Consider the following 25,976-nt stretch of genomic DNA (forward strand, 5'->3'; position numbering starts at 1 on the left):
TCTGGACGGTCCTGGCCTCAGCTTCACAGCAGTGGACATAACCAGCACTTCCAGTCCCCCTGCCTTGTCCCCAGGGAGCCAGTAGGGCTTTCTCTATCACTGTGGATTGGTTGCATGCTCCACTTTTATGTAAATCGGATTCCATTGTACTCCTTTTTTTAGTCTAGCTTTTTGGGCTGGGTAGAATTTTTATATCCATCCATGTTGTGGTGAGCTGGTGCTTTGACCCCTCTACCAGTGGAGGAGTCCATAAAAATACAGGCTGTCCACTCAGCTGTTGAAGCACGTTTGGATTGTTTCCATCGTGGGGTCGTCACAGAGAACGGCAGTGGACATTCTTGTGAGTCTGTGTGGGTGTTGCCTGGGAGGAGGCTGGCGAGGCCGTGGTAGGAATGATTCGGTATTCAGGACTTGGTGGATGGACATGCACCGGGATATGCGAGTGCCCCAGCTCCTCTGCGTCTCCAGGTGGCTAGTGGTCAGTCTCTGCCATGAGCATTTCCCAAGGATTGACGTTGTCCGGCATCTCTTCATGCATTTTATTTGCGTCTCTTCTGGTGAAGGGTCTCTGTCTTCTCCGGTGTGTGTGTTGATGTGCTTCAGACATAAGCCCTTTGTCAGAGGCCTTCTTTGCTGACAGTCCCTCATCTCTGGGGCTTACCTGTTTATTCCCTTACCAGAGCATTCAAAGGGCAGACGTGCTGAATTTTGACAAGATGCAATTGATCAGTGTTTCCTTTTGGAGATTGCAGTTTTTATATCATATTTACAAAATGTTTTGCCTAACTGAAAGTCACAAAGATTATCTTCCATACTTTCTTGTAAAGCTTTGTAATTTGAATTCTCATTTTGGACCATTGACAGCTTATGTTTATGTGAGATAAGGGGTCTAAGACATGCAGTGTGCTTGTATGTCGTGTATGGGGTGCAGTTCTGTGGGGAGAGTCCAAGCTTGGGTGATGTAGGCAGGGTCTGTGATGGGGTTCATATGCTTATTGCTGTAGAGGTCCCTGGTGGAGATGGTGTTGTCCTGCAGTGTGTTGGAGTTCATGTTGACATGAGGTGCGGGGTGTGTGTGAAGTGTATTGAGGGTGTGTGACAGGAGTTGGGGTGTGAGGGGTCTGTCCTAGGACGTTGACGTTTGGATGAAGTGAGTGATCTATGACAGGAATTAGTTCTCATGGGAGGTGAAGGTCTGACGGGGGTTAGTTCTCGCGGGAGATAAGGGTCTGGCAGGGGTTAGTTCTCACGGGAGGTGAGGGTCTGACGGGGGTTAGTTCTCACGGGAGGAGAGGGTCTGACAGTTAGTTCTCACGGGAGGTGAGAGTCTGACGGGTTAGTTCTCACGGGAGGTGAGGGTCTGACGGGGGTTAGTTCTCATGGGAGGTGAGAGTCTGACAAGAATTAGTTTTCACAGGAAGTGAGGGTCTGACAGGGATTAGTTCTCACGGGAGGTGAGGGTCTGTGATGAGGGTTAGTTCTCACAGGAGATGAGAGTCTGACGGGGGTTAGTTCTCACGGGAGATGAGAGTCTGACGGGTTAGTTCTCATGGGAGGTGAGAGTCTGACGGAGGTTAGTTCTCACCGGAGGTGAGGGTCTGATGGGGGTTAGTTGTCACGGGAGGTGAGAGTCTGACGGGGGTTAGTTCTCACGGGAGGTGAGAGTCTGACGGGGGTTAGTTCTCACGGGAGGTGAGAGTCTGACGGGGGTTAGTTCTCACCGGAGGTGAGGGTCTGACGGGGGTTAGTTGTCACGGGAGGTGAGAGTCTGACGGGGGTTAGTTCTCACGGGAGGTGAGAGTCTGACGGGGGTTAGTTCTCACGGGAGGTGAGAGTCTGACGAGGGTTAGTTCTCACGGGAGATGAGAGTCTGACGGGGGTTAGTTCTCATGGGAGGTGAGAGTCTGACGGGGGTTAGTTCTCACCGGAGGTGAGGGTCTGACGGGGGTTAGTTGTCACGGGAGGTGAGAGTCTGACGGGTTAGTTCTCATGGAAGGTGAGAGTCTGACGGGGGTTAGTTCTCACGGGAGGTGAGAATCTGACGGGTTAGTTCTCACAGGAGATGAGAGTCTGACGGGGGTTAGTTCTCACGGGAGGTGAGAATCTGACGGGTTAGTTCTCACGGGAGGTGAGAGTCTGGCAGGGGTTACTTCTCACGGGAGGTGAGAGTCTGACGGGGGTTAGTTCTCACGGGAGGTGAGGGTCTGATGGGGGACAGTTCTCACAGGAGGTGAGTGTCTGTGACAGAATCAGGTGGTGGGAGACATGCAGCATTTGCGGCTGGAGTTCTGTGCACTTGAGGTGCATGACGTCTGTAAGCGGAATTTGAGTTAATGTGAGGTATGACGGGTCTGTCACGGGAGTTGGTGTTTACGTGGGGTGGAAAGGGAGGCATACTCCTTTGCGTGTGGGTGGCAAGTGCCCAGCACCCTCTGTCTGCATTGGGAAGAGCTCCCTGCACCTTGTGGGAAGGCGGCCCTGGGCTCACTGGCCAGGCTTTGGAGGTGCTCAGAAGAGTTGCCTTTGCAGGTTAGGGACGTGTCCTCCTGTAGGGCAGGTGTCTCATGGAGCTGGATCTCTTCCTGGGTGACTGGGGTGTGAACCGTGTTCCCAGGGTCTGTAGAGGACACTGTGTCCAGCCTGTTTGGTGAGGAGGATGCAGAGGACGAGGAACTGGAGGCTGCTGCCAGCCACCTCAACAAGGACTTCTACCGGGAGCTCCTCGGCGACAGCCTGCCTGCCAGCTCAGAGTCTGTGGGGAATCCCGAAGAAGGGAGCCGACCCCCTGCCCTCGAGTCCCTGCTTGGGCCCCTGCCCACAGCCGCCAGCTTGGGCATCTCTGAGTCGATCCGGGAGTGCATCTCCTCCCCGAGCCGGGACCCCAGTGAGTCCTGGGAGCTTGCGGTGGGGGTGGGGGCGGGGACACTGCCTCCTGGGGGCCGTCAGTGGTAGAAGGGGTCCAGAAACTGTCTAGTGGGCAGTTGAGGATGCAGAGGCAGGCCCCTCCAGGCCCACCAACTTCCCGAGCAAGTTCTTTTAAGGCATTTTTAGGGGTGACGTGCTTGGGGGAGAGGGTGTTGCTGCTCCTTGCCCAAGGGTGTCGGGGGGTTAAGGCTGAGCATGGTGGGTCTTGTTCCATCATGGAGATCAAGTGTGGGGATTCTTGGGCCTTTTCCTGGGAGAAGTAAGCCCCCATGAGCTTACAAGAATTCTTGGCCTCCCAGCAAGTGGGACCTGGAGCAGGAACTCACCTGCATTATCCTCTGCAAAACCGGGAGGGAACATCCTGATACAGACTGGGCATCCTTGGGCAGTGTCAGACCGGGAGTCAGGCTCCTCTCCCCCGATGACTGTGGTTGGGCTCCTGAGCGAGGAGGGAATAGAACATGAGTGCCTGCTGTTTGCTTGACTGTCAGAGTACCCAGGCAAGGGGTGGGGGGGTCTACACAGTGTTGGCACAGTACCAGTCAGGGAGATCCCCACCAAGCTGACAGGCAGGAAGTGGGGTCGGAGCTGATAGGACTGGATGGTGGCCACAGAGAGGTGAAGGACAGTGGAGAGGAGGGGCAGGACCAGGGTAGCTACAGGGTACTCGTGGGAGAATGTGATGTGGACCCTCAACCTTGCTCTTTGTTGGGGCCTCTGTGTCCCTGGAGGTGGCCGTCAGTGCCTTCCTTCTGTGAGGTGAGTGGCTAGTGAGTTCAGGGGGACGCTATGGCATGCAGAGAGCAGGGCCTTGGCCTAGCCAGCTGACATCACCTTTCTCCTTAGAAGACCCCTCAGAAGATGGTGAACTGGACCTCAGTGGAATTGATGACCTTGAAATTGACAAAGTAAGCTATTGTCACACTTGTGTATGTCTGGGGTCGCTGGCCTATCTATCTTGCAGGGCCCAGGATTGCCACTTGCTGGGGCCTGTGACGAAGGCCTAGCCACCACCTCTCTGGTGGTCCCTCCAGCCAGTTGAGCTCCTGGGCCCCCACCAGTCTTGGGGTCCTTCACTCTGCAGGGCACTTTGCTGGCTTCCAGGCACCTGACTGCCTGATCCTTCTGCTTAAGAGACTGTCCACCCACACAAGGTCACCGGCCTCCCAGGCCCAAGTGTGACCCACCTGCTTTGCAGTGGGATTCTAGCCCTTGTTCTCTGTCGGGAAGATGCTGCCCCAGGTGTGAGACAAGGGGACTCCATGGGACCACCTTTTCCTAGTGCTTGGGCTCATCTCTCTCCTTGCCTGGGGGGACTTGTGCCCCAGTAAATAATGGGCTGTGTCCCAGAGTGGCAGCAAGGCCATAGCACCAGGAGGTGCTTGTGTGCCCAGGACCAGCAGCCTGGTGCCTCCACTGACCCCGGTGTGGAGGCAGCATGGGGCTGACCCACTCCTGCCTGTGCAGTACATCCTGGATGACACAGAGGCCCGCGTGAAGGCTGAGCTATGGATGCGTGAAAACGCCGAGTATCTTCGGGAGCAGAGGGGTAAGTGGGAGGGCGGGCAGGCCGGCAGGCGCTTCATACTCAGGCAGGGAGTCCCCCAACCCATAGCCCTCCTACTTACAGAGAAAGAGGCCAGGATTGCCAAGGAGAAGGCACTGGGCATCTACAAGGAGCACAAGGTAGAGCTGCTGCCCGTGCAGGGGCGAGGGGTCTGTAGTCCCAGAGGGGAGGGGGCAGGTGAGGCGGGTGGCGGGAACTCCAGTGGTCCTTCTGCCAGGTAGTGAGTCCTAGAAGCCTCTGGACTCCCGCCATTCCCTCAGAGAGCACCATGGGACCCCAGCCTCTGCAACCATCCCCTTTGTGCCTGATGCAGCCCAAGAAGCCGTGCAAGAGGCGGGAGCCAATCCAGGCCAGCACGGCGGGCGAGGCCATAGAGAAGATGCTGGAGCAGAAGAAGATCTCCAGTAAGATCAACTACCATGTGCTTAAGGACCTCAACAGCACGGGCGTGGGGGGCCCCAACACCGAGGACGAGGGGCCGCCGGGGCCACCAGGGGCCGCCAGTGCCAGGAAGCTGTCTCGCAGGAGGACACCGGCTGGCCGTGGTGCTGCCGACCCTTCTGCCGGCACGGGGAAGAGGTACTGCCGTACAGCTGGCGCGTGGGTGTTGGGGCAGGGGCGGGGGTTGCTCCTGTCAGATGTGGAACAGGAGCCCAGGGGCTCTTGTGATCCCAAGGGGTCTTGTCACTTCGGGCCACATCTGTGAGGGATAAGCTGTGTGGGCTAAACTCACCCCCGGGGCTCACAGACGGTCAGTAGGAAGTGCAGTGTGCCTTTGGTGCCAGGATGCCATGTCCCCTCTCTGGGCTCCTGGGTCCCTGCCATGCCTAGGTGGCGCCTTGGTTTAGCTGTTCTTCCACTGGCCCTGAGTGCTGCTGTAGCCCTGTCTCCAGAGAGGCTGCTCAGAGGGAGGCTGGCGAGGTGGGCAGTGCAGCTCCTCGTGCAGTTAGAACCCTTTGTTCTGCTCCTGGGCTGGCTGGTCCAAGGCCCTGCCTGGTTTTGTGCAGCTGTTGCCTTGACATCTTCCAAATTTGCCGGAGGCAGCTGGAGGGGTGGGAAGAGTTGGACCCCTCTGTTTGCCTGTGTGCTAGTTCTGCTTCTTGGCCTCCAACCAGTTAGAGTCACCTGAGGGCCTGCCCTGTGTGCTGGGACTCTACCTTTAGCCTTGATAGTTGATGTTTCTCCTTCTTGGGTCCTGGTTTATTCTCCGGTTCCCAGGAGCTGGGTCAGGCCAAGCCAGGCCATCACCTGAGGGCTGCCTTGAGATGCTCCAGGCAGTGGTTCCTGTGCTAAGAGCTGCCCCTTTCCCAGAGATGCTGAGCTGCTGGCCCAGGGCACCTGTGTGCTCATGGCCCTTGGAGCTGTGGGTGGGTAGGTGGGTGTGTACATGAATAGTGTGTGAATGAGTATGTATGTCTGACACATGTGCATGTGTATGAAGCATGGATATGCATATGAGAACATGTATGCATGTTCTGATGCACAGGTTCGTGTGTGCTTGTACAAGTAGGGTGTGTGTATATAGGAACACATTCATGTGTGTGTCCATGAGACATGTGCATGCATATATGTATATGTGTGTAATGTGTGGGTATTCGTGATGTGTGTGTGCGTGTATGTGCGATGTGTAGATGTGCATGAGGTATATGAGGTGTGTATACATGATGTGTGCATGTATGTGGTATCTGTGTGTTTGTGTATATGTGCACATGTGGTGCATGTCTGTACCCAAGGCACGTGTGTGCATTCACGTGTGCGTGTGCACATATATGAGGTATGTGCATGTTTGTGAGATGTGTGCATAAATGTGATGTGTGCATGCATGTGGTCTGCGTGTGAGGCACATATGTGTGCAGGAGATATGCATGTTAGGTGTGTGCGTGTATGGGGTGTATGAAGTGTGTATGAAGTGTGTGTGTGTGTGTGCGCGTGTGTAGTTGAGGCATGTGCATGTACATGAGGCGTGTATGTTTGTAGAAATCTGCTTTCCCACACTGTCCCTCCTCCTGCATCGCCTTGGAACCTGGACAAACCGCCTCCCATGACTTTCAAGGCTGTGCCCGATGTCCCACCACAGCAGCTTCTGCCCACTGTGCCTGTCTAGAGCCCCTGCCCTTTGAGGACAGCAGGGACTGGGGAGACTTGACACTGAATACCCTCAGAGGGCCTGCATCCCAGCTTCAGGCTACAGCTCTTCACAACCTCAGCACAGGGCTGCAACAGGACCTTGGTTGCTATAACCTGGGCGTGGGGGGTGGGGGAGGGAGGTCATGGGACCTAGGTTCCTGCTCCCACACAGCTGCTTCCCACACAGCTCCCTGTGCTCCCACACAGCTGTTTCCAAATGGGGCCTCTTGGACCAGGAGGAGGCGGTGTGCCCTCCCATGGCAGCCTGGAGCTCAGGACCCCAGCCCTGAGTGAGCCCGTCCCAATAGACTGGATATTGTCTCACGTGGGGCCCCCGTAGATGAGGGCCCCTTGGCTGAAAAGAGCACCAGCAACCAGCTGTGGGGGGCACTCTGCAAACAGCTAAGGGGACTGCCCTCAGAGTGGCCCTAAAGTTTTGGGGCAATGCTGGGGGCCCTGGAGCTGAGGAGCAGTGTGCTATGCACTCCCGGGGCAGTGCCACACTGGCGGAAGTTGAGGTGGTGGGGGCTGACGTATTTCAGAGCAGTGGGGCAAGGCCAGTGGGAGCTACAAGAGGGGCAGACTGAAAGGTCAGGCAGAGTGCTTATGCCACATCCTCTATACTCCCCAGGGCCCAGCATCATCCCACACCCTCAATGAGGCTTGTTCTCTTCCCCCACCCCAGCTTCGTAAAACACCTCCCACTTCCAGACAGGCCACGCCCTCCTATGTTCAGTCCCTATCTCATCTTGGGCCTTGCCCTCCTGCGTTTCCACTTTCCCAGGAGTAGGGAACTGCCGAAGGCCTGGTGGTAACCCCTCAGAGTGGGCCACCGAGCCAGAGTCAGCTCCTGGAATGTCTGCACTTAAAAGTCATTGCTCACTGGCTCCGGGCGCACGTGGATTGCTCCCGCGAGGCCTGGAGTCTGGTTTTGAAGACATGTGAATTTGTCCGGTCAGTGCTGACACCTAGTGATCCCACTGGGTGCCCGTGAGCTAGCTTCCACTGGTAAGCTGCAGGAGCTGCTGCACCAGCCCATGGATCTCATGGCGTCTTAAGGTGACCCCACCCGACTCAGACCGTAGGGAGCCCAGTGACAGGGGATGCCCACCCACATGGGCTGTGGTCCTAAGCAAACAGGACCCTTGGCTAGTGGAGCTGCAGGCAGGAGCTTTGGGAGCACAGATAAGGGGTCAACATAGTCCCCCTAGGCTGGGAGGTCATGCTGGGGTAGGGAAAGGAGTGGACAGACACATTTACTGGAAACACAGATGTTCGTTCCAGCAGGAAACCGTGCCCCACCGCAAAGAACAGTGGAGCCCGGCAGAAGGGTTTGCACCCCACATTAGCCTACCAGGTTCCAGCAGCGCATGCGCCAGGTCCTGATGGAAGAGAGCGGACTTTGAGGGGAGGGGGGAGGTGAATCTACCTTTTGAAGGGGCAGTAAAAGATGGATGGGGCATCTGGCCCGGGCAGGTCCAGCAACATGAGTACAGCTCCCTTGGTGCACAAGGCCTCCAGGACAGTGGAGGTGGGCCCAGGACCACATCTGACTGTGCCACACTGTGGGCTGACCCCCAGGGGAGGGACTGTGGTCTTGGGCTTGACTCTCGCACCTCTTCTCCTTTGCAGGTTGAGGCCTTTGGTGTCCACACAGCCAGCCAAGAAGGCCGCCCTCAGAGAGGTGTGTCCTGGTGGTCTGGGGGAATGGGGGTGCCAAGAGGGAGGGGCCCCAGCCATATGATCCCAAACCCAGGCCCTCTCTGGGGGTCTCAGTGACGGCCGCCATGTGTGCCCAGCACTAATACCATCCCCAGGTCCGACTGGCCTGACATTTGTTGTGGGGCCGTGGCCATGCTGACCTGAGACAGCTGGTGGGCTGGCTGGTATCTCCAGGGTGGTCATTGTTCCCTCCCCAACTCTCAGGCTGTGCTCCCGAGCTCCCCTACATCTGGTGCCGAGCTGACAAGGCCTCCGGTCGTGGTGGAGAGCGGACCCGTGGCATTCCACCCTGAAGAGGACGTGGATGAGGACGAGGCCGAGGAGGAGGAGGGCGAGCCCTGCGTGAGTGCCCTGCAGATGATGGGCAGCGACGGTAGGTGGTCCCGGTATCTCCTGGAGAGGGTGAGGTCGTTCGTCCCCATAAAGACTGACAGCTTTAGAGGCCCACGGGCCAGCCCTTCCATGTTTTCCAGAATTGACTGTACAGCAGCAGGTTTGGGCAGAGGGATGGTGGGCTGGGCTCCAGGGAAAGAGGAGTGGGGAGGGAAAGGGGGCCTTCACCCTGTGTGACTGTCCCCCATGCTTTGCAGATTATGGCTGTGATGGTGACGATGACGATGGCTACTGACTTGGGGCCCCTCATGGTGGCCAGGCCACCTCTAGCAGTGGACATGGCCCTCAGCCCCCTGGATGTCCGACAAGGCAGCCTCGGCTCACAGGCAGGGCCGGCAAGAGACTTGGTGATGAGAGGGGCATCTGCCCGCCCACCGCCCACCCACATGGGACTTTGCTGTTGGATCATGTTTGGAACAATGTAGGGCTGCTTCCACCCAGCACGAAGCTGGACTGGCACTTCTTTTGTGTGGTCACTCAGGCCAGGCAGCCTGCCTGGGCGCCGGCTTAGCCCTGCCTATGGTCACTGATTACCACCGGTAGGGGCCCCAAAACAGGTGACTGACACTGTCCCTGGGCCCCGATACAAGTGCTGCCCCAGGAGCATGGAGAGATGCCAGGTCTGTCTTGGCTGGCAGAGTCAGCACATCCCCACTGGAGGTTGCCCTGTACAGCCTATGCTGGCTCAGCCGTACAGCCAGGGGATATGCTTCTGACCTCCTAGAACCAGGCTCCCTGTCTCTGGAGGGTAGCCTGAGCCTAGATCCCGGCTCTGGGTGGGAGCCCAGGGAAGGGAGCAAGGAGCTTCTGTGCCAGTGGGGCAACTGGCCCTGGTGGAGAGGTCGTGTTCCTTTTGGATGCCTAGTCCCTGTACCTGCACCTGTGGCCAGTGGGCCACAAAGCTCCTGGGAGGCTCTGGGCAGGCTGATCTGTGGTGATCAGTGGTCAGGTGGGCCATGATGGTGGAGGCAGCTACCTCCCTCCAGGTTAAGCCCTCAGACCCTCACCCCCTTGTAGGCCTTCCTGTAGGGCTGTCTCTGCTCACCGCTGCCAATGCCGAGTGTTCAGTCCAGCTCTGGCACAGCCTGGGCTCTCTGAAAGGGGTGTTATGCTGCTCCTGTGTCCTGGGACCCCAAGGTGGCTTAAGTAGGTACAGTCAAGAGGGGCAGAGTACACCCCACTCTTGGGCAGGGACATGGAGCAGATGAACAAATACAGATGGATAAGCTCCAGGAGCAGGGATGGGCATGGTGGTGACAAAGGAGACATCTATGTGGGGGGAGGTCAGGCTCAGGCATGGAGGCAAGCCATGTGGGAGAGCAGGCTGGGCACTGGAAGGGAGTGTACCTGGCTGCATTGGATTTGGGGAGTCCGGGGAGCAGGTCAGGTATACCCTGGGCTTTGTCTCAGCAGCTTCAGTGGCTGGATGAGGCATTTGTGCTGTGTCTGAGGGCCCTCCAGGTGGAGGTAAGGGCAGGCTGTGCAGAGCAGGGACCCCCCCCTCTGGGCCAGGAGCCTGAGGCCATCAGCATGGATGCTCCAGGGGAGTCCCATCAGGGGCATCGTCACAGGGTGAATTTGGGAAGACAGTGGGCACCCTGTCTCAGACCCTAGGGAGATGAAGTGACCTGACCCGATACCTAGGGGTCTGGACAGAGAGGTGGGTGTAGACCTGTGAGAACACTGTCCTTGGACATGGGTGTCCCCGGGGCACACAGGTGGGTTTGGGCTGTACCTGCAAGCCTCCCTCTTGTGTGAAGGACAACCCCAGCCACAGAGGAGCCTGCTGGGAGTGGATGAGTTCAGCACCTCTGTTTTGACCTTTGCCCATGTAGGCAGCCCTGAATGGAGGGAAAGTCCCAGCCCTCTGGGCCACCCCATTATGACCCTGCCTCTCAGCTGTCCTTGTAGAACAAATCCCAGGCCACCAGTCCTTCCCAGAGCCCCTCCCAGCCTCCGCCTCTATGGGGTGGAGCCCCTGCACTAGGTAGGATGGGCGGTTGGGTCCACAGTACCTGCCGGCTGTTCCCAGGCGGGCCTGCCAAGCTACTCCAGTGCTCTTAGGAAGCCAGGTGCCAGCTGCCCACCCAAGGGGCATCTAGGCCCTTGCCAGAGTATGTGTCCACCTCTGGAAAGGACTCTGGGTAGGAATGGAGGCAGGGCAGAGGGGCTCCTCGAGGACACAGCTGCCAGCCCCACATAGACACCTAGGACCTGCTCCTGGGGTGTGTCCACCAGGGTATATATAATGGCCCACTGGAGTCGGGCTGGGGGGCCCTGAGAGGGTCAGCTCCTTCCGTGGTCATTTCTCTCAGTGTCTGACCCGCTGGGCTCCTCTAAACACAGTCCTGCTGTTCACTGTGGCCTCACTCAACCCATGGGTGCCAGTCGGCCTAGAGGCATGGGCCGAGCCAGTGTGGAGCCCTGTCCACATGGAGCAGCCCGAACAAGGAGAACTGGCCCCCAGCTTCCCTGTCTACTCAGCTCCATGAAGCCTCCTGCTGACCCCTCATGCCACCCACAGTAGGGTCCAAATAAGGCCACATAAGGGACATATGCTGGACAGGCCTAAGGCCAAGCCTAAGGCTCCTTCTGTCTCTTGCCCACTGTCCCCACAGGCACCTGGGCCTTCTAGGCCCTGACCTCTAGAGGGCAGCACTGTCCCACCCTGGAGGGCCAGGAACCTGGCACCCTTTTTGCCCTCTGCTTTCCCCAGCCCCCGAGCCCTGTGTTCCCAACCTGCAGTGGTGGAAGGCTGCTCAGCTGGCCCGGAGCTGAGTGTTCCATGACCTTTAAGAGCTCTCTAGACCCACCTGGGAGGGAGGTCATCCCCTGGACCAGCTTGCCCACTCAACCTAGGGTCCCCGTCTGGGGTCTGAGGTACCCTGTCTCCGAACCTACACACACCACTTACTCAGGCTGGGCCCGCAGGCACCATGTGTGTGAAGCACCACCTGGAGGGTCTCCACTTTACCTTTTCAGGGGTACAGGTACCCCTGGACAAGCCCATGGCGGTTCATGTAGCATGAGGGGTGGGGTCTGCCCTCAGCATGGCCTCTTTTTGACCCTGGCCAGACCTGCCCTGTGAGGTGACAGCCTTGCATTCACTTTTTAATCCCAAGTTCTGGATCGTTCTGGGTGCGAGCTACAGCTGTTCCACACCCGCTGAGAGGGAAGGTGCACCCCGTGCAAACCTCTGCTTCCCACAGTCCCTCGAGGGGCCTGAGGACTTGCTCACCCAGCAGACTGTGTAGACCAGATCCAAGTCCTCTGCCTCACCTGGGCTGCCCAGATGCCTGGCACCCAAAGACCTGCCCCTACCATGCATCACCCCTCTAGCCCAAGACACCTCCCATGCCCTGTGGCCCTAGAGAATCCTCCTGGATCTTACCCTGGGGGGACCTCACCCCCAGCCCACTCAGACCGGCAGGGGTACCCGAGGACTTGTGGGGAAGGCAGCTGTTTCCGAGAGCTGCCCCCTGGGGTCCTGCCTAGGCCCCGCACCAGCCCAGGTGTCCTCTGAGCTGCCAGCACCCATTGGGACCCACTGCTGCAGTAGCACGATGCCTCTTTGTGGACACAGAAGGGCCGTGATGGCAGTGGGCTGTGGTAGGGAAGGACCTTTCCTTCCCCCTGCCCCACCCCCCACCGCGGAAGCTGCTCAGCCTCCCTCCCCGCACCTCCCAAGCCCTCACCCTTCCGGGCTCGCTGTACAAGGCCGCCTTAACCAGCCTGTGCCATCTTGCCATGTGAATCTACGTGCCTGGCTGGTCCCTGGAGGGGGCTGGGCCCAGGCCAGACTGGCCAGGGGTGGGGGCCACAGGGCAGGGTCCAAGGCTACCCAGGCCCTTCAAAGGCAAAAGGGAGGCTCTTGATGGTTTTCCTGTTGGGAGAGGAAGTCATTGTCCCCTTACAATGAGCAAGGGCAGGGACCCTGGTGGTGCCCCGAACTTTGCTCTCAACCCACGTGGTGGCCACAGCTTGACCTGGCCCTCACCTACCACTGACCTGACTTTGCACCTTCCTCCAGGTGGGGGGCAGCAGTCTACCTGGAAGAGGCGAGCAGGAGCCTGCTGAGCAGGAGTTGTGAGGGTGGGTCTTGATTACAGATGGGCAGCTAAGCTAGGTCAAGCCAGGCCAGGGAGGACCACATGTGGGGCAGCGGACAGCGTCTTGCCTTGGTAGCCCAAGAGCCCTGCTGCCAGCATGCTGGGTTCAGGGTGGGGTGTTTGCCAGGTCCTTCCTTACAAGGCTCAGGTGACCAGCAGTCTGGGCATCACAGAGAAGCCCAGCTTGAGGCCAGAGGGTAGGGCTCAATATGGGATCAGCTTAACGGGCCAGCAGAATACAGGCAGTGGCTGCAGGCCCAAGTTCTTTTGGGTCTTGCAGAACAGCCGCAGCCTGAGGCAGCAGGAGGGCTCCCCACAGAAAGTGCAGTGGGCATTTCAGGGTAGGCTAGACGTTGAGGGGACTGACACAGGAATCCGTTCAGGTACCTAGTAGACGTGGTGGGAGGGCGGGGCGGGCGTGGAAGCTGGGTACGCCCTGGACTAGATCTGACAGCACCCTGGAGCAGTGCAGCGCCTGTGCACCTGTGTGTGCACATGGAGCGCCCCACCCCCCACGCGGGCTGGTGCCTGGGAGAGCAAGGCATGGCTTTCCCTTGCAGGGAGCACAGCAGGGCACCCTTCATCTCCCACCCATCCTTCGTCCACATGGGGTGTTGCCGGGCGCAGGGAGGGGTTCCTCTTCCTCCCCAACTTCTATCCTTAGGCCCCTAGGCCAGGATGCAGTGAACAAGGGGTGGGTTCTTGCAGAGGGTCCCATGAAAGATCAAGACGTTCGCCCCAAGTGGAACATGATGACAGCAGGGCCCCACAGGAGGTGGGGAGTGCCTAGAGGAGGAATAGGCCGGCCTTGAAGCTCAGAAGCTTATTGGAGGCAAGGGGGAATGGGGAAAGGGGCATGAGGTAGGGCAGCTAGAGCTTTATAATTGGAGTGTGGGAGGGGGGTAAACTGGCCGGGTCCCTCTGGTGACCCTGAGTGTGGTGAGGTTTGCTTCTTACTGAGGTGATGCCAGTCCCAGGTGAGAAGCAAGAGTGAGACTTTGGAGGTGGGGGTGTTCTTGGCCCTGGGGGACCCAAGCATTGAAGGGAATGTGCACAACGTGCCTCAGCCCTGCTGGCTGCTGGGGGGATGATAAGCCAGACATGGAGGGAGAGGTGGTTGATGGGCAGCAGGATGAAGCTGGAAACGGCCGTGCTGCCTGCGGGAGGGGCTCAGTCACATGCCAGATGGAGCTGAAATTGGGCCAGGCACCCTGTGAGGCCTCTGTGCAGGCTCCAGGAGTCACCATAGTGGTGCCCAGTGCTACAGATCTGAGGCATGCTGGCTGCAAGAAGGGTCAAGAGCTACTTCTAGGCAGGGGTGGGAAGTCAGCCCTGCCCTTGGCTGTGCTCTGCAGGGACATCTACCCCTTGGCCTTGAGTGTCTGTGGCCACTGAGCTGTTCATGACAGCACAGCTGCAGGATGGGTGGCAGCCAGGCTAGTTCAGGCAAAGACCGGGGTTCTGATGGAGGGCAGGCCCAGCTCAGGAGGTAGGTGGGCTTGAGGATGGTGTGTACACCCTGTCCGGAAGCTTGGGCCTGATCCTGGTGCTACAGCTGGTGTGTCATCCCCAAGGGGCATCCTCTGGACCAGACCATAGAGAATCCTTAGTAATGTTTATCCATTTAACTAGAATAATATGTATATAGATGTAAATTACGTAAATATATTTCTTAGATTATATGCATACGAAAAAATTGTTTCGTAAAATCTTTCTACATTGAATTACAATTGAGTGGAAGCCTTTGATTTTTTCCCCTTTAATTACTGTAACTGAAACACCAGAAAGTGTAACACCATTGTCTTCTGCAGAAGTCCACAACTACCCAGCCACAGCTGTGCTGGGATAGACCAGGTGACGGTGAGCAGTAGTGACAGTTCTGACCAGGGGCCTTCCTGACCTTCCCTAGTCCAATGGGTTCAAGCGTAACAGTAGCTGCAAGGGTGGCCATACCGGGCAGCATGCCCTGCTGGAGTCCAGGAGTCTGCCTCGATTTCAGGGCATCATTGTCACAGGCACTTTGGCATACATCTCTTGCTGACACCCCAGCTCTCCAAGCACAGTGTCCTCCAGGGATTGGGGAGGGTGACACCAGGAAGTGTTGGCTGAATGGAAGACAGGGCTACCTCAACCTGAGATGCTCTTCACACCCTGCCCAGCCAGGAAGCTGAGTATACCAGGGAAGAAGAGCATGGCTCAGCTCACCCCAGTGTACAGGTCTTCCAAACCTGCTGCACAGACCTCACTGAAGTGGAAAGTGCAGAGAGCCACTTTGAAGACTAAGAGCACCTGACCTAAGCCATAATCTTTTCAATTGCCTCATCGGCATGTGAGAGCTGGACCATGAATATAGGAGAGTAAGTGGCCATTTGAACAGTGGTATTGGCAAGGAACTCCAGATAGACCAGGAACCACCTCAGGCCAGCCTGCCAGACTTAGATGCACAACCAGACTGGGTCCATCCATACCCCTCATCAGGAACGGCCAGCACTAGAAATGAGGGGGGCCCTCAGTATGGTGGGCTGACAAAAGCATTGCCCATTAGGAAGCTGGCACAGAACTTTTGAAGGGTTTAGATCTGTGCTAAAAATTGGGGCTTATCCTGCCCCGCCCCCCCCTCCAATTCCCAATCCTGGACAGACAGGTACTGGGACCTTCACACACAACATCCCTTCTGGTGGCCAGTTCCAACCTGCTCCCTGCCAGAGCCCCTGGGGATAGTGGGGTGTCCACGTGCGCAGACTCAGTACTCCACGTGGGTGGGGCCTCCTTTGGCTGTTTGGGTTGGGGACCTCAGGAGGGGTGAGCCCCTAATGGGAGTGTACTGGAGACCCTGCACAGGTGAGCGGCACAGGTGGCCTGAGGAGCCTGCGGAGATGGCTGCTGCCACGCCCAGCACACTCTGGTCGGGCAGTGCTGCGGTGAATGCAAAGGACGACCAACAAAGCGCTGACGTCTTGCTCCTCCGTGACGTGGTGGGGGAGGAGGGGCGAACTCCTGAGCACTTTGCAAAGCGCAGCGACCCCCTCCTATGCGTGGGCAGGGCCCACACCTCTGTGCCCTGGAATTGGGCCCCGAGCGCAGTGCGGGGCGGTCGCCGGCTCCCCATTGGCCCCCGCGGGCTAGGCGGGGGCCTGGCCTCCGCTCGGGTCTTATCAGCATGGGCAGCTGGTGGCCTGCCCCCGCGCCGAGGGCCCCGGCCCAATTCAATGGCCATTGTCCGCCGGCGTCTTTGTTCAGGAGGCGGCCACTTCCTGCAGGAACCAAGCTGGGGCGGTGGGCAGGAAACGCACGGAGCCTCGGCCAGGCCAGACGCGCGGAGGCCAGGCCAGGAGCCCCACGGGGGCGTGGGGGGGTGGGGGGAGAGAAAGAGGGCTGCCCTGGGTTTCCCGCCGGGTGGGAGTCAGAGGTTAGAGTCCCAGACGTCTGGGCAGGTCTCGGTGGCTCAATCTGAAAGGTGGGCGGTAAGAGCCAGGACATCCCCTCCCTGGAGCTGGGGAGTGTACTGGGGACCCTGCACAGGGTCGCAGGAGTTGTCCCCACCACCCTCTCTCGTGACATGGAATGACCACTTCAAACAGGGCAAGAACGTGGAAACCCAGACCCACCGCCTCATACAGTATGAGAGCTCTGTCCCCCACCCAACCCCAACCCACCCCTCTGCTCTCTCACACCTGCCCCTGCCCCGAAAAATGCCCCTAAAAATCTATCCCTAAAAATTCCCTGTCCCTCTGTGTGCCACCATGCCCCAATAGACGATCTCCCTCCCTCTAGCCTCCTACCCCACCCCCAGCGTCACACCCAGGGCAGTACCCTAATTGCCCAGCCTCAGTCAGGTGCTAACACTGCACCTCGCCTGCCCTGCCCCCATGGAGCCCATTCTAGCAGAAGATGTGCCACCACTCTGGGGACCTCACCTTTGGATATTCCAGTTGGCCTCTTGTCGCGTTGCCTTCTCCCTCAGGAGTCTATGGTAGGGCCTCTCTCAGATGCGATCAGGACCCCACTGCAGGAGTGTAACCTGACTGGTAACCTCTGCCCCCAACTGCCAAGGACAGAACCTGTGAGTCCACCATGGTGCAAAGAGTCTAGGAGACAGGGTACATGGTCCCCCCAGTAGCTGAAGGGAGGGTCTGCGGGATGGGTGCACTGAGACCTCCCACTTCCCTGCCACCCCACAGCCCATGGGCTGAGCACTTCCCTCAGCACCCATTACGGGTACCCTACCACCCCCCACCCCCCGTTCTGCTCCATGGGCCTAGGGAGGTTCCTCCCACCACTCAACTCTGGGTCCAGATGGAAGACCATTTGCAGACATATAAGAGCCTGCTGAGCACATGGGATTGTCTGGAGCTGGGCCGGAAGCAGGGCATCCAGAAAGGCCCCATCCCAGGACCATGAGGAGCCACTGGGTGAGGTAGGGCACCAAGCAAGGCCTGGCTGTAACTTGCCCCCTCGTGTTCCTGAGAGCCAGATGAGCGGTGGGGCTGGGGGGCTCAGCACTGGTCCTGGGAAGAGGGGAGCTCTGGGAGGCAGGGATACTCCAGCAGGCTGTGCGTCCCCAAAGCAGGATGAACTACTTCTGGCTTGAGTCTGAAGGGGCGTGCAGGCACTTCCTGGGTGATGGAATAAGGCATGAGCCTTGGGACAGGGTTGGTCTGGTGAGCCGCAGCCAGGGACCCAGGGGACACCAAGCACTAGAGCACCCAGGTGGCGGCAGGCCAAGGGCAGCAGGCAGGGCAGCTAGAGATCTGAGGCTGAAAACCAGAGCTGGTGATGGGCGCTGGACCACAGCAAAGGGATTCTCCCAGCATGCCCTGGGAAGGAACCCAGAGACCATGACTGCATAGGGGAGCCCATGGGTGTGGCCAAGGGCCGGACCCAGGTGTGCCTGCCTTCACACATCCCCTCCCCAGAGCCCACCCCTCATAGCTCTTCCCAAGGAGTTAGAACTTAGGAGAGCCTTCCAGCCCCCTACCCAGCTCAGTCCAGACACACACACACACACACACAACCCCCCCCCCCACTGTCAGCCTCCAGGCTGCCCCTAGCCCAGCCTGCCCATGAGCAGGGGTGCTGCAGGACTGTGGCCACCTACTGATCCTCTGCGCTCTGACCACCCCTGCCTGCGGCTCCCCGCTGACCCCCAGAGCCTCCCAGCCCTGTTCTCCCCCTACCCCCGCTGGACCCTTGGGGGACCCTTAGCCCTGTGAGGGGGCGGAATGAATCACTCCACCACCACTACAAACGCAGGAAGCGCCATTCTCTAAGTGGAGGGTTTCCCTAGCGAGAGTGAGCCTAGTCCATGGAGGGCATTGTTCCAGGGCCAGCACCTTCCGGGGGGGCCGGCTGAGTGTGCATGGCTCTCAGGCTCCTGCCCTAAGTGCTTCCTTCTAGACCAAGGGGCGCCTGGAGGGATGGGGGGCAGGGGGGGGAGCAGGCTGTCACAACCACAGGCTGGAACCCACAAGGATTGAGGTGATTGGACCCATAGGCCCCCCCCCCTGCCAGTGGCAGGAACACAGCGTGGGGGGAGGGGGTAAGCCTTTCCCACAGTACAGAAGTTTCTGAGACTGTGGATTCACAGCATGCCTGCTACGCCCACCCCTCCTGGGGCCCAGAATGGCAGCAGGATTCAGAGCAGGGGTCTCACTGCTGCCGGCTTGAAGCCAGAGACATCTGTTGAGAGCAGGTGGGTAGTGTAGCCACCCTACAGGGCAGAATAGAACTATCTCTCTGGGTTTCCCAGGGGTTTCTGAAACTAGTTTTAACAGAAGTAGAAAGCCTCCTTTTTCTCCCAAGGAGCAGTTAGTGATTTTGAACTACTGACCTGTGATTTAGCAGCCCAAATCACCAACACAATGCCACCAGGGCTCCTGTTCTATAGGAAGGCAGGCAGTGCTAGAAGTCTTAGCTATGTGCCACCACCCAAAGAAGACGTCACTTTTGAGGGACAGGTCCAACAGACTGTCAGGATGGAGAGCATGGAGTTTCAAACAGGACGTGACACAGCTGACACAAGAACTTCCATGACAATTCATACACACTGAAGTCACTGATCAAACATCAAAGCCTCAGCATGGATAGGAGAAAAAATTCCCCAGGGCCCAGCAATGGATCTCCAAAATGCCCTTTTTGAATTGGATACACAAAATAAAGGCACGAAGTGGTTGGTTTACAAACTTTCATAGGTGGGGGAATATATTCATAGGGTTATTGGATTAAGATATAGGAGTTCACATAAGAATAGAATATTTTTGTTTTGTTCACTGATAGAATGTTATATTTAAATGAGGGTGGCACATTTCTGAATGGTATGTATTTTAGGCTTATTCTATTAGGTACAGATAAGATCTTATTATGTGGAAGTGTCAAATTGACAAGGGTTGGCTGTGGTAGTTACATAATCTGGTGTCAATTAGAGGATTCTAATTGAAGGGGTCAATCAGGTTGTAGCTTGATGACCTCATTTGGAGGTGCTAAGGAGATCAACAGTTTGCTGGAGGCAGGACACAGGCTCACTCTCTGCAAGACATCTGGTGGAGAAGACGCATGGAGAGGGGCTGATGGAGCAAGACTGCTGGAGCCAGAGAAGCCACAAGGAGACCCCTGCCAACACAGATGCTTACAATGCCACTGGGTCCACAAGACTTCCTACCCACTGGCCTGTGATCTTCCTGCATTCAGCATCGTTGCATGTGTTTTGTGAGTCTGAAGAGGACTCTACTGATTGGTCGGACATATGGATTTGATCTGGACTGGACTGGGATGTTTCCTCAATATTCAACTGCTCTTGTATATAAAACTCTTTTTTATGCACAAGTGTCTATGGATTTATTTTTCTAGTGTACCCAGACTAACACAAACATCATGAAGGGCAAAGAGGGGCACTGGATAGTTGTGGGCCAACCAGTTGCTCAGTACCACCCATTCGGTCTCCATGCACAACAGAACACTGCCTGGGCTGCACCCTGCCCACAGCACTGTAATGTTGGGGCCCATTGTTGCAGCCCCGGCCCCAGTTCATCCCTGGAGGGTCTTTTTGCTGAAGCTCTGCCAAGCACAATATCCTGACCCCTCCATCAGGACGTGATGTCTAAAAGACTCGAGACCAAGTCTTGCCTCCCTAGCTTCTAAGGAGACCCCAGCTGCAGTCCAGGTGCTTTCAGCCGCCACCACCAGCAGCATGGCTCAAATGCAGCAATGGCTCTGCTCACGTCCCCTGCCCAGCTTCCACAAGCATGGCAGGGGACTGAGAACCACTCGGGTCAGGTGTACGCAGCCCCCAAGCCGAGAATCAGCAGAGTGAGACCATTAACACCCGGGCGTCTAAAAATGCAGCCTCAGAAGGTGCACAGCAACTGCTGACAATCGACCCAACAGCTCCAGGTCCAGGTGGGAAGAGTTCAGCTCCTCTTGGCAGACAGTTGGGCCTTCCCAAAGATGTGATGCCGGCAGCCCAGACCACTGAGAGTGCACACTCTGCCATGCAAACAGACTATTCTGCAAACGGATGGACATGGGGCCCCAAAGGTACCCCAGAATGGGGGAGACGGAAGCAGTCACACCGGAGATGAAGAGGCAATGAAGCACCACCTGCTACGCTCTGAAGTGATTTCAGACCCAGAACCCTATTCCCAGCCAAGCTACCGCTCAAGCACGAATCTGGAATAAAGCCCCCAGAGGGCAATTGCGCCTTTCCTAGCATGCTACAGCATGGGCATGCGCGCCACCAAAACAGGAGGGAAATGAAGAAACACGGACCCTGGAATCTGAGGAAGGCACTCCAGAAAGAGAGTCACCAGGGGTGGCGGGGGAAGGCAGCTGGTCCCCCCTCCAGGCAGTGACCCAGGAGTGCCTACTTCGGCCCACACTTGATTGCTGGAGAAGACTGGTAAGCCTAGGAGCAGAAAGGCTTACCAGCCCCTCCCCTACCCCTAACACACACACACACACACACACACACACACACACACACACACACACATGCAGCGGTCGGGGCTGGGCAGCAGCTCTATTCAGCTCTCCTAAAACCTCAGTGGGCACAAAAGGCTGAACTGCCCTAACTTCGTCAAAACAACAGGTGGACAGTTTGGTGGCTGTGGCAGTTACATAATTTCCTGTCAACTTGTGAAGGGGTGGAGCATAGCCTGTCAATCAGGACGCGGCTTGATGACCTTATTTGGAGGTACCAAGGCGATAAATAGCTCACTGGAGGCCAGACCCACACTCTCCCCTGGGACACATTCCTGTTGACAAGCCATATGGAGCTACGCTGATGGAGCCAGAGCCGAGGAGCCATGTAGAGACTCGTGCCAGCATTGCGATGCTTCCATCACCACTGGATCCACAAGACTTTCCACCCACTGGCATCATTGCATATGCTTCGTGAGTCTGAAGAGGAATTTATAGACTGGTATCAGGCATATGAGCTAATATTGGACTTATGGGTTTCATCTTGGACTGGGCTGTTTTCTCAATATGGGGTGTTTTCGCTATATAAAGCTCTTCCTTATCTACGTGTGTGTCTATCAATTTGTTTCTCGTCTACCCAGCCTGATGCAGGGGCCTACACAGAGGTGTGAAAAGGGATCAGAAAATGGAAACCATTGCCACAAAGTCTGGGGGTGGTTTGGGGTCAACTGTCAGCACTTGTTTTGTACCTTCTGAGGCTGATTCTGGGATGAGCTCTGAATCAGGTTGCCAGGCAGCATTACAGGCCCTGGAAACCAACGATTTCTCACACTGCCACCTGCATGCCTATTTTGTGATCATTCTCAAATGAATCATGCATTTCATGTGTGTAAGACATTCCACTCTAACTTCTTAGTCAGTGGTGTCTGTTGATGACTATGTCCTTAGAACAGGGGTTGGGACCCTAACCCTGTGGATGTCATCTGTCCTGCCGGCAACAGCGGGGTCATGCTGATGTAGGGTGGGGCCTGAGCCTAATCGAGCTTGTGTCCTGAGAAGTGGTGCCAACCAAAGGGCCTGACAGCAGTAATGGGCAGCCGTCTCAGTGTGCAGGGTGCCACGGAGCGGGGGTGTGGCAACAAAAGCTGAGTGGACCCTGTCTCAGGCAGACAGAAAGTGAGCCTTCTCCCAAGCCAGGCCCTGGATTCGGCTTCGAGTCTCCTGAACTGGGAGAAAGTAAAGTCTGTTCTTTAAAGCCACTGTGTGGTAGCTTTGGATCGGCTTCGCAGACCATTGAGAGTGCTTTGTGTCCTGGATGGGATAAGTGTACATTATGTCTTAAATCAAGCTCTTTAGAGACATGAGGTTAAAGGAGTTAAGAGATTAGGGGAAAGATGCCAACCCCAGGAAGGTGGCCTAAGGGCAGAAGCCAAAAGGGGCAAGGGCCTTCCCCAGAGCTGGCAGAGAGAGGAGACAGACGCACAGGCAGGGACACACACACAGGGAGAACGGGGGAGGGAGGGAGAGACAAACAGAACAACAAACTAAAGGCATGGTGAGTGTCTGGCCTCTCACTCCACGAGAAACAGTGAGTCATCGTCTGTACAACCACCACCACCTTCACCTGATTCCCAGGAGGCTGAGGTCAGACCCACCTCCACCCTCGACATGAGCCACCCTCCTGAGTCCTCTCTGCGGGGCACATGGGCCACATTCATGGCTGTGGAAGTGCTGAAGGTATGGTCACACCACAGGTGGGCTCTCCTTCAGCCCCTGAGCCCCGTGGCCTGGCCTCTGCCCTGCCCAGGCAAGTGTGACAAACTCCTTAGCGCTGCAGGCAGATAGGCGCCCAGGGCATGCTGTCCCCCACCCCCAGGGGGATGTGTGTGTGGCAAGCCTACTGCTGCTCTAGAGCTCTGTGAATGGACCAGCCGCTGTGTCCTTGCACGCTGGACCCTGCTGCCACATCTCCCATCCTCGTCACAGCTCTGTCCCTGGGAGATGTGAGGGCCTTGTGAAGGAACTGTGTCCAAAGGTCAAGTTTCTACTCAGGTCACCTCTTCTCTGTGGACACGAAGTTCCCTTCCTGGCTCTGGGGTGGCTCGCTTTAAGCCTGATGGACAGCAGAGCTGACCCACCCCTCCGTAGGGTCTCATACAACTTATTTGCAGGTTCCACCCAAATCTGTGTAGTATTTGCAAGCTGTTCACTCCCAGGTAGGCGACAAGCACCTCATTCGCACAATCCCACACTGTCATTTGGTGGGAGTTACAGACCATGAGAAGGAAGCCACGTATAAGTGACCCCTTACCCCAGAGAGGCACCTGCCCACCCAGACATGAAGACAGCAGCCATGCAGCTAGCTGAGCAGTGCTGGGGAGAAGGGGGCGCTTGGAAATGGGCTTGACTCTCTGAGTGCCACCTTCTCGAGGCACCAGGCCAAGGAAGAACCTTCGTGGGGCTGTGGTGGGTAGGAGGGGGGTGCGCTGGGGGGAGTTTGGTAGGACGGTTATGCAGAAGGGTCCTCCTAGGAGATACAAGGTTTCAGAGAAATGTGCGTGCACACACACAACCCCTTACCCCTCCAGGTTTGGGGGATCCCCACCTAGGGATGGCTGAACCTCACAGCGAGGTCTAACCAGGTTCTCAACCACACAGAACCAGAGCCTCTGATCTAAGACTCAGAATACAAGGGTGGCCTTTCCTCATTCTGGAATCAAAGGAAACCCAGACAATGAGTCTGGAGCAGGAAAAACCCAACTGTAACATCCTCTGTGGTCTGAGAGACCACATCCGCGCAGAGAGGGCAGAGACGCCCTCTGAAGCCGGCGGGGCGAGTGTGAGTGAGCTCGGGAGACGGGAAGTGTGGAAGGAGAGACCAGTAGGAAATTTGTTGGAAGGAAAGCTGAGTCTACTGGAGCCCGACTAAAGGTCAAAGAGAGAAAAACAAAAATAATCGTCCACAACCAACCACCTAGACTTCATTTTACAAGCCTTCATTTTTCTGTGCATATGTAATTTTAAAAGTACAACGGAACCCATCCAGCTCTCCGTCTTTCACAATTTTTATTGATTTCATTTAATGAGAATATAATGAGATTTTCCTACTTAAAAACATTGATATGGTTTTAGTAGCAGAACAGACAGGCATAGAGCTGAGGTCTCTTGCTACCCATCATGCATGTCCCCCAAGCCCTCTGGCTCATCAGGCCGTGAGGAGGATTGCAGCCCCTACATGTGTCCATCACTGGGGACACAAAGCCAGTGACACCAGGGTAAACTGAGCCCACGTTTTCACCACCAGAATAAGGGTTTGGTGTTTAAGAGCACTTTGTTAAGCAACACTAAATATCGAAATCACTCATGTTTAAACCGGGTTGCCTTTAAAGACAAGTTTTATTGGCATATAATTCACAATAATACAATTCAATAGTTGAATCACCTTAAGAGGAGGTGTACAATCATCACCACAATCAATTGTAGAACATTTCCTTCTTTCTTACCCTCATTGTTATTAACTCCCCATTTCCCTTGTAGCACCCCCTGCCATACCCCCAGAAACCAACAATGCAGTTACCGTCTCTACAGATTTACCTCCTGGATTTCCTACACAGAAAAACCTCTGAAAACACCACAACCAAACCAAATAAAAAACTGACAAGAATAACAAAACAGGAAAAAGCCTCAAATGGAAAGAAAGCAGGAAATGTCAAACACTAGAACAAGCTTAACGTGGGCCCAAAGGGAGAGGAACGGCAAGGTTAATGTCCCGTAGCAGTTTAACTGGTCAATCTTACGGAGATTTGTGCAGTCACCAACACCCTTCTTCCTTGAGGGCCACAGGGCCCACTGTGCCTGCTTCTTCAGAGACCCAGGGGAACAGCAAAACTGATCAACACCCTTCATCAGTGCTGTGTACACCCAATTTGCACGGCCCAGCCCATCATTTCTTGGAGTATGAGAGACAAGGACAGAAGTCACACTGAATAATTCCACATTGCCCACCAAGGGGCAGAGTGAGGAGTCCAGGGAAGGGGGGGGTGTGGGGTGTGTGTGTGTGTGTGTGTGTGTGTGTGTGTGTGTGTCTCCCACCCTATCCCCTGCCACCAGACTTGCCATTTTCAGGTCACAGGCAGGAAGAGATCTGTGCTCAGCCTGTGGGGGAAGGGGGGGAGAAGAAGGGGCACAAGTTCTGGGTGGATGCTAAGCAAGTCCTTTGCTGCCTGTAACCGTGGACCTCAAAGTGGGGATGTCACACAATGGAAGACTGTTTGCTCACAGTTCTGGATGCCAGAACCAAGATATCTCAGGGATGGTCAAATTTCCCAAGCCTTATTAGCGTGAGCTAGCCAGGTCTCCTTGGGTTTCATTCACTTTGGCTGATCAAGGAGCAAGCCGAACTACACTGCAGGGTACGAGGGTATTAAGAATTACTAACAGATTTCCAGGAGTGGACACAAATAGGCAGGACTGATTCACAGCCAGGAAGTGGCTAGTTAGATCTCTGGCTTCTAAATGTGGCCCAGGCTGGCCTGCTTCCCTCCACTTCTTCCTTATCTAAGTTCTTCGATGCCAGGGACAGCTGGAGGTTTGCTACTGTCTTCAAGAGCAGGCTCGGCTGGCCCCTTCTCGCGGGCTGCCACGGGCTGCATTCCCAGGAGGAAGGATTGAAAGAAACAGGTTGCGAGGAAGGAACCCCAAGCCCAAATCCTCGGCTATCCAACCAAAGCTGACCCGCAAGAGGGTTCCTAAGACCGTCACTCTGTGTGAGCAGTGGCCCTGTCTTCTCCCAAGGAACAGCAGGTGCTCTGAACCACTGACCTTGTGATTAACAGCGACACCTAGCCCACAGTGCCACTTGCCAGGAGGGGAAAGAAAGGGTTACTGTTAGCTCCTGGCTGAGGTATGTTTCAATACCTTGTCCCTGATAGCAGCTCTGACACATTAGGGAGTAAGGGCATGCCATTGGGTGAGGACCTGCCCCAACACAGTGTGACTTCCCTGTCACTTGATTAAGTCTGCAAGACCCCATTTCCAGAAAAGGGGTGGCCACAGTGCTGGGGTTAGGCCTTCAGCACAGCTTTTGGGAGCAGGTAACTCAGGATGGTGCTCTAGCCACCGACCTGTGTGGCCTGGCCAGGGGTGGGAGGGCAGTGCCCTTCTGAGTTATGAGGGCCATGGCTAGTCTATCTTTCCAGTGCCCACTGAGCACCCCCTCC

The 25,976-nt window shown here is 56.4% G+C and overlaps 1 protein-coding gene across 4 annotated transcripts in view; it reads left to right on the plus strand.

Annotated features, from left to right (window-relative positions):
- Window positions 1-16,090, plus strand: part of BRF1 (BRF1 general transcription factor IIIB subunit) — a 54,659-nt gene extending 38,569 nt beyond the window's left edge. The window contains exons 11-18 of one of the 4 annotated variants that reach the window (XM_075531258.1): window positions 2,615-2,884; window positions 3,775-3,833; window positions 4,276-4,474; window positions 4,556-4,611; window positions 4,806-5,071; window positions 8,252-8,303; window positions 8,546-8,714; window positions 8,932-16,090. In XM_075531258.1, the coding sequence (XP_075387373.1) occupies window positions 2,615-2,884; window positions 3,775-3,833; window positions 4,276-4,474; window positions 4,556-4,611; window positions 4,806-5,071; window positions 8,252-8,303; window positions 8,546-8,714; window positions 8,932-8,969 (1,109 nt within the window). In that variant the 3' untranslated portion in view covers window positions 8,970-16,090. Of the gene's footprint in view, window positions 1-2,614; window positions 2,885-3,771; window positions 3,834-4,275; window positions 4,475-4,555; window positions 4,612-4,805; window positions 5,072-8,251; window positions 8,304-8,545; window positions 8,715-8,931 lie in introns of all 4 variants that reach the window. The other 3 variants (XM_075531257.1, XM_075531261.1, XM_075531259.1) reach the window with 3 other exon arrangements.
- The last annotated feature ends 9,886 nt before the right edge of the window (window positions 16,091-25,976 follow it).

The sequence above is a fragment of the Tenrec ecaudatus genome, chromosome 14, assembly GCF_050624435.1.
Source record: "Tenrec ecaudatus isolate mTenEca1 chromosome 14, mTenEca1.hap1, whole genome shotgun sequence".
Classification (NCBI taxonomy): Eukaryota; Metazoa; Chordata; class Mammalia; order Afrosoricida; family Tenrecidae; genus Tenrec; species Tenrec ecaudatus.